This window comes from Anabrus simplex, chromosome 2, assembly GCF_040414725.1.
Source record: "Anabrus simplex isolate iqAnaSimp1 chromosome 2, ASM4041472v1, whole genome shotgun sequence".
Taxonomy (NCBI): Eukaryota; Metazoa; Arthropoda; class Insecta; order Orthoptera; family Tettigoniidae; genus Anabrus; species Anabrus simplex.
The window spans coordinates 1030950622-1030962747 of NC_090266.1; the positions used below are offsets into that span (position 1 = coordinate 1030950622).

General features: G+C 39.4%; 1 protein-coding gene across 1 annotated transcript in view; it reads left to right on the top strand.

Annotated features, from left to right (window-relative positions):
• The first annotated feature begins 3676 nt into the window (after positions 1–3676).
• The window catches only part of LOC136863259 (uncharacterized), a 43252-nt gene continuing 34802 nt past the window's right edge, over positions 3677–12126 (top strand). The window contains exon 1 of the mRNA XM_067139642.2: positions 3677–4258. Coding sequence (XP_066995743.1) covers positions 4031–4258 — 228 coding nt within the window. The 5' untranslated portion in view covers positions 3677–4030. The remainder of the gene's footprint in view (positions 4259–12126) is intronic.

Consider the following 12126-nt stretch of genomic DNA (forward strand, 5'->3'; position numbering starts at 1 on the left):
AAATTTTTGTGGCCTGAACATGAGGAAGCTTTTGAGAAGGGGCTCATGAAATTCGATATAAATTCCCATGAATGGTAACATTTTGCATTGGGTGAATAGGTTTAAACGGGACACTTAAGTATCTGTTCCTATTGACCCCATATTTGGGGTGAATGGGATCACTAATTTTTCAGTCAATATTACATAACTCTTTGTACCAAACTGTTCATTTCATGTACCGTAACTAGCTATCTGACCTTGTCAACACTGCCACATGCACAAATGTATTAAATTATCTAAATGAAGAAAACAGAGACAGAAAATACTATAAAACCGTTCCCATTCACCCCATTTTAACAAACATAAACACTAGGGCATGATTTGCAATATTTGCTTGTTGATCTTCTGGTGTGAGATCATCAAAGTCCACGTACCCATCTATTTTTAATGACGTGCCTTAAACTGTATTTCTTCTTTTAGTTTAACTTCATCGAATATTAATATTCCTAACCTGTTGTTGTCATCAGCATAATCATCATAAGTGTTAAATGGTACTGACTGAATGATGATTGATACCGTATGAACACTTGAGGCCTTTCTACAGACTGTGAAGGTGTGATGGTAATGGCAGTGGCAGAAGGCCATGCTGTTTACAATGCCTGTAACCTTTCGGGTACTTAATTTTAAACAGGAGTGCTTCCAGTAGAAGTTCCTGATCATAACGCACGCCTTTTGAACTTCTGGTATTGCTCTTCTTCAGTATGGCATCAATTATTATCTTTTGTTTCCTACTTAGTTTTTCATTAGGGGTATTTACCTGTTTTTGGGTGATTTAATTTCTTCAAGCTCCCTTTCTAGGTCAGCATTCTTTTCTTTTCTTCCTTTAATCTTCTGCTTAAAAAGTAACCTTCCTCTGGAGATGTTTAATTCTCTTTGTTAAGATCAATTCCCTCCTGTTATCAGCACTAACGTGTGATTTATCACCAGCACTAGAGCATACAGAGCTAATACTAGGGCAGTCTAGTATGGAATAATCACCAGTGGAAGGAACATTTAATTTGGTAGACTGGCGTTGATATGGAGATCTTCTTACTGTGATGTTTCATGATAAATATTTCGGAAGATTAGGAAAAATATGTGGGACTACTGTAGGATCCAGTTTCCATCTCTGTCTTGGAATTTCCACTTTTTCACCATTAATAATGAATCTGTCACATTAATGGATAAGTTCGGCTGCAAAACGCAGATCACAACACGACTTTTATCCCTTAAAGGCAGATCTTGACTTGGGATAGCTTTCGACCACTTCGAGAACAGAGTGGGATCTTTTGGGGGTGAAAAAATGCCGCTTCTCATTCGATTTTTTAACGTAACCCGACTTGCAACCCGGGACATAGCAAGATGTAGGCATATTCAGATGCGGAAGTAAATTGAAGCATATGCCAAAGTATACGTCCTACTTCTCAAATGCCTAAATATTTTTCACTTTTCAGTTCACAAAACACCAGATATTTTGCACGTATAAAACGTATAAAACTACCCAAAAAGACCACAAACTCCTTACACACTTCCACATAAAGCCGACAAAAAGCGCAAGTACTTGGACCATTTATTGACATCAGCGCTGCAGGTGGCGGAGTACATGTTCACCGTGTCCGTTAACCACTGCCGTCTCGATCCTCCTATACTGCCTGCTCTATGCGAGCCTTTTTGCGACTACGCTGCGACAAAATTTCTCCGCTAGATGGCAGACATAGACGCACAATGGTCTAAACTTATTCTAATGGCGACAGCCTACAAAACACTATGCAGTATGGTCATATGTTCACTGAAGCTCGTAAATTACATCAGTAATATTAAATATCGGCAATTATACCTGCACGAAGTCGCAGTTGGCCTCTTCATGCACAATTTAAAGATTTTCCTGGACGAAGGCTTGGAGTGGTACCGTACTTTTTGTGTTCTTGCCAACGCAATATCAAATAATAGAGGTCTTACGAACTTGGTTAGGATAATATCACTAACATTTTGCTGATGTTCTTCGACCTCACACTGTAACAAAGCACATTCGGAAAGTTTTTTTTTTAAATATTTGTTTTACGTCGCACCGATAAGATGGGTCTTATGGCGATGATGGGATAGGAAAGGCCTAGGGGAAGGAAGTGGCCGTGGCCTTAATTAAGGTACAGCCCAGAATTTGCCTGGTGTGAAAATGGGAAACCACGGAAAACCAACTTCAGGGCTGCCGACCGTGGGGTTCGAACCCACTATCTCCCGGATGCAAGCTCATAGCTGCGCGCTCCTAACCGTACGGCCAACTCGCCCGGTATTTTGAAAGGGAAGACGTTGCAAGTCCTCGTATTACGCTCATACGCTTGAAGGACTTCGACAATAGGGCACACCAGTTTAAACGAACTCCTGGAGATGCTTCACCAGAGCAACAAAACTAGGTTTTGGGTATCGAACTCCTCCTCTGTCCTGATGTATAATCAGTTCCATTTAGAGGTGTCGAAGCTCTAGGCAGTGAGATGTTGCTGACACAAATGTCACACTCCATCCTCTCTTCAACAACACGAACCTAGTACCCGCAAATTAGGATTTGATTTCCTGTTTCTAGTTTGATTGGAATATTATCGTCTGGATATCTGAGGTTGTCCAAAATGTCTAAACATGAAGGCGTTTTGTGACTGTCCGTCACAATTTTTATCACAAGGAATCCACTATCCTCCACGGCTTTAATCACCTTCTGGAAAAAAATCCGCAGCCGTTTTCCAGTTATTCGACCGGGCCAGGAATGGAAGGAATGAATAAAGCCTCCATCTAGCAGGGAGAATAGGAATTGTGCCGGTTGCCGAAGCCTGTCGCACCTCTCCGGGGCAATGATTAATGAATGACAGATGAAATGAAATGATATTCGAGAGTGTTACTGGAATTAAACATGACAGGGAAAATTGGAGTATCCGGAGAAAAACCTGTCCCGCCTCCGCTTTGTCCACCACAAATCTCACATAGAGTGACCGAGATTTGAACCACAGAACCCAGCGGTGAGAGGCCGGCGTCTACCGCCTGAGCCGCGGGGGCTCCATCAAATTCTGAAATAAGGTGTAAAGGCACAGATGCAAGAGTAATCTGAGGATATCCAATTACTTCCTTCATTAGGTCCTTGCCTAGATAAAGCCGACAGCCGCTTTTCTCTCAATTCTCTTCTAGACGGTATTTCATGGAGTCGTATATTTTCTGGCTGCGAACAACCATGCCGATATTGGCAACATGGTATACAACAGTTGAATATTTCGGGGACAGAATCTGAAGTTTCAGTTCTATGAAAAATATACCTTGCACGAACGGAAAGAAACAAGTACCAACACCTTAAAATCACTTTTGAAATTTCTATAAACATAACATGATTAATTAATTTCACATTTCTATTCAAAATATATTTTGTACGAACGAAAGTGACCAGACACGTTTACTCATTGTACAAAATAACTCAGGTCTTCACACACTTTCATGCATCAATAATACAGTGCTACACCAACACTAACAGCGAAAATTGTGCGTCTACTGCTGCACTCTTACGGCGATTTGGAGAACTATTGGTAGTCGCGCCTTCCTGTGTTAAACTAGTGGCATAGAGCAGGCAGTATAAGAAGATCGAGACGGCGGTGCTGTTAACATGTGATTCAGAGGGAGTCGTCACACTATTCATTTCTATTCGTCCTGGATTTATGTTAAACTCAAGATACCTTACGGGGCAAAATTAACGGAGCCCATAAAAGAAGAAGAGAGAGAGATAAGTCTGTGATGTGTTGGCAACACTTGAAATCTCCTGTCCAAGAAATTCCTAAGTAGAAGAAGAAGAAGAAATCTGCTGTCAATAACGAATTTGGGAGTTACACACGGTGACGGAAACAGATGGTTGATGTTGTTTTGTGTGCAAGTTCGTATTTTATAAGGAAAATAGCTTCCTTCCCACTTTATTTAGGTTACCATATCACTGATTTGTACAGTTGGCCGGGAAAAGTGTAGTACGTCTTCTGAATATAAGAAAATGAATGTGCTGGGAATGTGTTCAAAAATGATGCCATACTTGATATGTTTGATATTTTTGTCATTTATTAATGGACAAATCATACAGTCAACAACTACACCCAGGATTGAAACTTGGACTGGTCGTTGGCTTCCTGAGCGACCTGCCATCCACACGGATCATTCCAGTGATCTTCAGAGTAATGGTATTAGGATGGGAGTTCCTTCAAGTAAATGCGACGATGCCAAAGTAAGTAATGAAATGCATTCCATTACTGATTGAATTTAATGTTTGATATTTATTTATTTCTTATATTCAAATATATCCATAGGGAACAACTTGATCTCTACATATTGGAGCAGCATTAGGCATATCCATTTGATGCATATTCACTGTTAGCTACTTCAGGTACCTTGGAATGACGTTACAATCTACCGGAAAGGCGTTTGGGATTCCTGTAAAGAATAGGGCTATAGCCGCAATGCGAGGCATCTACGTTATCGGCCACCTACAAAGTTGTCCCTGCCGACAACAGTAATCCTCTTTGAAGCAAAAAATAGCACCAGTATTGACACGTAATCCACGTGTTTTGGGAGCATCTAAAGAAAAAAGGGACTAAACATCTTGGAAAATGTCAGAGTAAATTTATTTTTAAAAAATGTAATGAACGGGCTCAAGATTCTCCAGACTGGTAGGGCCTATATTTACATACAAGAGAGACTTTCCAGATAGAGTACCTACAACTGAAGTTTCTTCCGACAGCAGCAGACACATATAAGAACCTTTTGTTGAAGCGATATGAGAAAATGAAAGATATTGATACTTTTACAGCACCAGTGCAGCAGGATTTGGACTGAGTCAAACCTAAAACTTGGACATGTTGTGACAAGGCTTGCGGTGAATGGTTTCCACCACAAAGTGTGTGTTAAAGCAAAATATTGTACTCCCAGTGATATATGTGTTTGCAAACTATGTATTATACAATGAACTATCACAAATAACATGTCTTGCTGCAAGCAAGACACAGAATCACTGACTGTGTACAGTGCAGAATGTGACTAGGTACTGTATTTCTCATACACACTTGTGCACATTACCTTTATTATTATAATATCCATTTGATGCACCAAAACTCCATTTATCAGTCTTCATTGTTAGATGAAAGGTAGCCTTGGGCTACTGTCAATGTACATACTAGACAAATGGACATAGGATTTTGGGTGATCATTGTCTATTATAACAGCAGTATTAATAATAATAGTAACATTAACTATTACCGGGCTGAGTGGCTCAGACGGTTGAGGTGCTGGTCTTCTGACCCCAACTTGGCAAGTTCAATCCTGGCTCAGTCTGGTGGTATTTTAAGGTGCTCAAATATGTCAGCCTTGTGTTGGTAGATTTACTGGCACGTAAAAGAACTGCTGGACTAAATTTTCCGAAAACCGTAAAAGTAGTTAGTGGGACATAAAGCAAATAACATTATTAAAATTCACTATTGAGATTAAAGCTGCCTTATTTGCTGGGTTTGCCATTTCCTGATGGATACAGTACTTTTGCATCCATCTCTTGAGGCCAGAGCAAAGTATAGCTTACACCGAAGTCCGAGTCTTATACGTGGCTGTGACAGTGTGGAAGCTGATGGGGTATGGGTGGTGCTGAGTAATGACATTTAGAGCACAACTAGTGTATCTGAGTATTATGAAAAGTGGTGCTTATTGAGTCAGTTGTGCTACAATAGCACTTTCTGGTCCAGTGAGGAAAGCAGTGGAAAACTACCTCTCCTCTTATCTTGCCTAGTATGCCTCATTTTGGCACTGTTACTGTTTTTTGCAGTTTCCCTATAACTCCATAGTCTTTGGTGGTGCTGTTTGAGGATCCCACCAGCCTCTGGGCTAATGACCAGACAGAAAAGCACTTGAGGAGGGAGGACATCTCGCCTGCAGACTTAAAATATGTATTTAATACATGGTTTCAGATGGAAGCCAAACAGTTCCTTTGTCATCTATCTGGTCTCTAAACTCCATAGAGTCATAAGTAGGGACAGGAATTTGCCTATTTTATTCCTGTGTTCAGAAACGTAGGCTTTTGAGATATAAATCCATTTTAGGTTTTTTTTAGCTATTTTTCGTTCGTTTTATTGTGCCTATAAATGCCTATTTCAGGGGTTTGTACCTATTTGGAGTATAATTACCTATTTGATGCCTTTCGACTCTATTTTTAAAAAGCCGATTTTCTTCCAGTGCATTATATTGTAGCTAGTGTGCTCGACAGAATTATCTTCTCTTTTCTCAATATCTGTTTACCCCACAAATAAAAATGGGAATTCTCAGAAGTCACCAGAAATAGTTCTAGGGAAATTTCCATCAGGAGAAACAAGGAACAATTTGACCTCGAAGCCTTCAACCCCTCCAACCTCCTAAGACATATGCGAGAACCAGTCAACGTCAAACTGTGTTGCACAACCCATATGCCCTGTACCTTCCTTTCGATGTGAGCTGTTGTACGCTTTACGTTCAGAACGTGTTGTGATTTATTGTGAAGTGGAAGAAGAATAAGAAGAAGTGTTTGGAGCAATGCCCAAAGAAACATCATGGAGGTCCTACTGGCTGAAGCAGTGGATCTCAGGGGATCCCAATTTCACGAAAGATGGAAGGGTAGTATGTCAAGCTTGCTGTAAGGAGGTAAGTTCGTTTCTTCCTTTTATCTTTTTTGTGATTGAGAACTATGATCGCATTTCATTGTAGCATATATATAGGCCTATAAATTTATGTAGCCTATTGTGGCAAGTTGTTTTGTTGCAATGCTGATTAGTCGTGAACTTTCAATAATTTATATTGCTAAAATGCAAATAATCATTAAATTACTGAACGAGGAGTTAGAACGTCGGTGGTCTCTTGTCACAGAATGGATGAAAATTAAATCGGTATTTTGAACTGTGATTCATTTCCTGTGAAAAGAGAGATTTACAACTGAAATGCAATTTTTAAAACTCCCCTTAAAAAATCGGGAATTCTATTACACTACTGCTAAGCCTTCGCGAAACACACGTTGCAGATCCAATGTAGCCCGGCTAGGACGATGCCACAGCGTGTTTTACAAGGTTGCCAAGACTATCTTTACTAGAACAGGCCAGCGAAAAGACCGTTAGTCTGGATTGGTGGAGGTCCGGTTAGTGACCGTTGTGGTTGGAGCATAAACTCCCAGGTTAACAAGCCTCTAATATCCCCTCTAAAGTCTTGCTAAATTGTGACAAAAATAAGGATTTTTAATTTCTTACTAGTGGCTTTACGTCTCCATCAACACAGATAGGTCTTACGGCAACGATGGGATAGGAAAGGGCTAGGAGTGGGAAGGAAGCAACCGTGGCCTTAATTAAGGTACAGTCTCAGCATTTGCCTGGCATGAAGATGGGAAACCACGGAAAACCATCTTCAGGGCTGCCGACAGTGGGATTCGAACCCACTATCTCCCGGATGCAAGCTCACAGCTGCGCGCCCCTAACTGCATGGCCAACTCGCCTGGTAAAATAAGGTTATGGGCGCATGTCACGGCAGGTTCAAATTACACAGTTTTTAATTTTCTACGAGTGTGGTGGCCTTGTGGGTACAAATTATGCAGGATCTATTGCAGGCAACAGAAAATAGTCTTCATGACAGGTGACCCAGCTGACCAAAGTCGGCGAATAGAAACAAATAAAATGTTCACAAATCTGAGATTTATAGTGCTTCCGTTTTCATTCTTATATATAAGTAAGAATACTGCTAGGGCCAGCTTGGTGGGTCCTTGGCGAGCATAAAGAACGGATCTCTCCTCTACGCTACTCCGGTATCGTTTCACATCTTTTTTATTATATTTTTCACCCGGTGAACTCGACACGATACTACCAAATTATAACTGAAAATCCTTGAGGATATATTTCCATGTAAATTACTAATTCCCTTGTTCCTACTTTAAAGTTTTGTACTTCTAGAAACATCACCTCTAATTGTCTTCTTTTTATGAAACTAATGCATGATCTATACTAAGCATTATTGCCAATTAGCCCAACTGTAGAAATTTAAGATATAGCCTAAGGGCAATATAATTTATGTCAGTTTTATTATTTTTCAGATCAAATGTGAGAAAAATACCACATAGATCAACTTAGAAATACTGCGATGCATTTGATAAGAGTACAGAAATGTGTATCACCGCAGCCTTTCTACTACTCCACTTTGGGCAGCGACCAACAACCATTTTCTTCAGACCTATGCACTGCAATGCTGGGAGCTAATATGCCCTGCATAAACCGGAGCATCTTCAAATTTCAACAAGCTGCCGGGAGCAATCACCAAGTTGGAGAAGAGTGGCATGCCCCTGGTGGAGTCATTTAGGATTGTGGAAGAAGTCAGAGGAAGTTTCAACCGAACCTCTGGGAAGGCAGCCACTGTCAGTGAAATAAAACCAGATGAAGTGACTTCATTGAAGTTTTATCCAATCACTACATGTGATGTTGAGAGATCTTTCTCTCGGTACATAAACATTATGCCATGAGAGGAGAACAAGATTGTTACCAGAAAACATTGAAACGTTGCTTGTAAATTCCTTTTATAGCAATTGAGTGTGTTATCCAATTGTAAGAATTTTTTCATGCCTATTTTGTTGCCTATTTTGCATGTTAGTGCCTATTTAAATGCCTATTTTGGCTAATTTAAGAGACTATATGCCTGCCTATTTTAACAGTTATTAGTGCCTATAATTCTCGTCTCTAGTCATAAGGCTATCAACTCAACTAGTCGCATTTGTTCATTGATTTCATATTAATTGAAGTAAGCCTACCATAAATCTAAAGTTTTTTTACATTAATGATGTAGACCTATAATAGCCCTTTCAGTAAAAGGAATGGCTGAATAAAATTGAATTGTACAGAATATTGGTTTCATATAATCTTGGCTGGATTTTGAAAAATGAAAGTAACATATTTATGATTCAGGTTCCACATAAAATTAGAATCCCACGCCTGTAATTACAACATTTAGTTACTGAAAACTGGAGTTGCCTTATTCTTGTCTGAACTTTGTTGTGCACAATCATGTTTTCTTAATTTACACTTTTATCATAATGTAACACTAAGTAAGTTTAGGTGTAGGCAACATTATTGATGCAAACTTAGCATCAACTTAACAATTTGATCTAATTTTAACAGAAAGAGGTTTTGGTGTGTTCACTATAAAGTATCAAGTTTAAGAATAAGCCAGGAAGAATCTGAGTTTCCGATATGCTAATGGAAATATGGAATCTCTATACTGCTACTTCCGATTTCCATGATCAGTAGAATCAACTCTATCATCAGAACTTCAGCATGGCTACTTTACAAAACAAGTTGGATGGATAAAAAAACAAATGACCTTGTTTTAAAGAACTTAAAAGAGGATCAGTGTTTATTATATACGATAAACACGAGAAAAACAAAGCTCCTTGGACACGTACTGAGCCATGACTCTCTTCTCCAAACCATCATTGAAGGTAAGGTACTGGGAAAGAGACCCAGGGGACGACCAAGGATATCATACATCAGGAACTCTGTCGGTGAACTGGCATGTGGTTCATATAACAACATGAAGAGGCTAGCAGAAGATAGTCAGATGTGGCTACAGCGACAAGGCTTCGCTTTCAGTAGATAATGATGATGATACTGCTACTTAAATAAGTGGTTCAGTATTGTTCCCTTGGTCGTACTGTATAACATAGGATGTGAAATCTTATAAATGTTGTAGGACATGTACTGTACTTCATTGCCACTGCAGTGTCATCTGTCTGGTCTCTAAACTCCATAGAGTCATAAGGCTATCAACTCAACTAGTCGCATTTGTTCATTGACTTCACTTTTATAGTTAAATATCATTAAGCTACCAATATTTTCCAAAATAGGCAAGAGGAAGGCTGATACAAATTCACCATCACTCCTGGGATTCAGTGCAGGCATCAATTTTTGATAATGAGACAAAGTCTCTCAAAGTGCATTGGCACTGCCTGTGGCTACAATTAGCCTACGCAGTGGCCTCCACGGTATGCACTAGCCAGCGTCTTGGTAGGTGTGCTAGGTACCAACTGATGAGCACACGGTGGCGAAACGCTGGCAACCAGGAATGAGTTAGCTGGAAAATTTATAATGTCCAATAACGGACCATTTATATTGGTATTATAAATTTACTCATTCGGTACAAATATTTCAGATTCCCTATGGGAATCAACATCTATAGCATTACTATGAATGACTGTAAGGTATGCGCTTTTATTAATTAGACGAATAGTTTGTCATGAAACCACAGCCCCACTGTGCAGGGCCACACTCCCTTCCAGAGGCTCTCTGCTAAGCACCTGTGATATGTTAGACCAATGGTCTTTTGTCTCTACGCAGGACATGCGCAGACCAGTCTCTCCTGGGATTTACCTGAACAGTTGGTAGCATTGTCCGAGCAAGAGACGTGGCCTCCACCTACAACAGATCATCGTCCTCCGTGCCCTGTGCAGTGCGCTCTGTAGGGGAACAGTAGGCCTACTGAAATTTTACCAAATATTATTATGCAGAAGGATGAGGTTTATGTTGTACTTCAGAGGTGTACCCACCACTTCCAGCGATTGCATTGGCTGTGCTCTCACACAGATATTTCAAATGATGGTACAGAAAGAACTGTGTAAATTTTAATTAAGCAAGCTTGCAGCTTGGATTTACATGGTTGTTGATATGGTGGCCATAGTGACCAGACCCCCTGTGTTATGTGATTCTCAATATCATTATTATAGCATCAGGACCTCCAGTTTTATGTGAAATTGCTGTTGCAACCCCATCAGTTGTAGGCGTAATATATACATAAATGTATATCAACCCTGACAGCCTGTTTAGAAACAACTCATTCTTGAATGTTAACTAGATAATGTGTAAAACTTCGTTAGGAAATAAGTCTATAGGGCACGGGTTCCCAACCGTTTAGCAACTGTGTACCACTTCAAATTTTTAGAAATACGGCATACCACCTTTTTTTAGAAACACATTTACTGTCGGGAAAAGTATCCAATGGCTTGTTTCATTTTAATTAAATTACTGAGAAAACTTCATATTTAATTATTAACTCACTTGTATATCGGTTTTTTCAACCCTCCCAGTCAGCAATGAATTTCACTGTGAATTCACTTGGAGTTCATATGTGGAGCACATGTGAATAATATTCACAATTTGCGCCTCATAATGCCGCAAATGATTTTGCAGTGAATTATTTGTTAACACACAATGAACTCTTATATTGTCTTATGTGTGAGGGTTGTTCCCATAAACTACATTTTTTAACTTTCCCCACAAATAAAAATCACATGCCATTAAATCTAGGCTACGAGGGGGCCACAGATTTTTACTTATGATCCTCGTACCAAACACACTTCAGTAAGGAGACAACGGCCTTTACGTCTATTTTTATTGTTTACTGAACCTGTGAGTTTGAATCTCTTGGCCAGTTGTTTTATTGTCCTATTGACATTATCAAGGTCATTTTACAGTTGCTCACAATCTTGTAACTTATTTATTACTCTATACAGAATAACATCATCCGCAAAAAGCCTTACCTCTGATTCCACTCCTTTATTCATATCATTTATATATAAGAAAACATAAAGGTCCAATTATACTGCCTTGAGGAATTCCCCTCTTAATTATTACAGTGTCAGATAAAGCTTTGTCTACTCTAATTCTCTGAGATCTATTTTCCTAAAATATAGCAACCCATTCAGTCACTCTTTTGTCTAGTCCAATTGCACTCATTTTTGCCAGTAGTCTCCCATGATCCACCCTATCAAATGCTTTAGACAGATCAATCACGATACAGTCCATTTGACCTGAATCCAAGAAATCTGCTATAACTTGCTGAAATCCTACAAGTTGAGCTTCAGTGGAATAACCTTTCCTAAAACTGAACTGCCTTCTATCGAACCAGTTATTAATTTCACAACATGTCTAATGTTTAATAGACATTAAACATTAATGTCTAATAGACCACATTAAAATAATCTTAACGGAATATGAAGGCTGTAGGCATTCTTTCTGATTATATTAGACATGTTTTGTGAAATTAAACGTGCTGTAT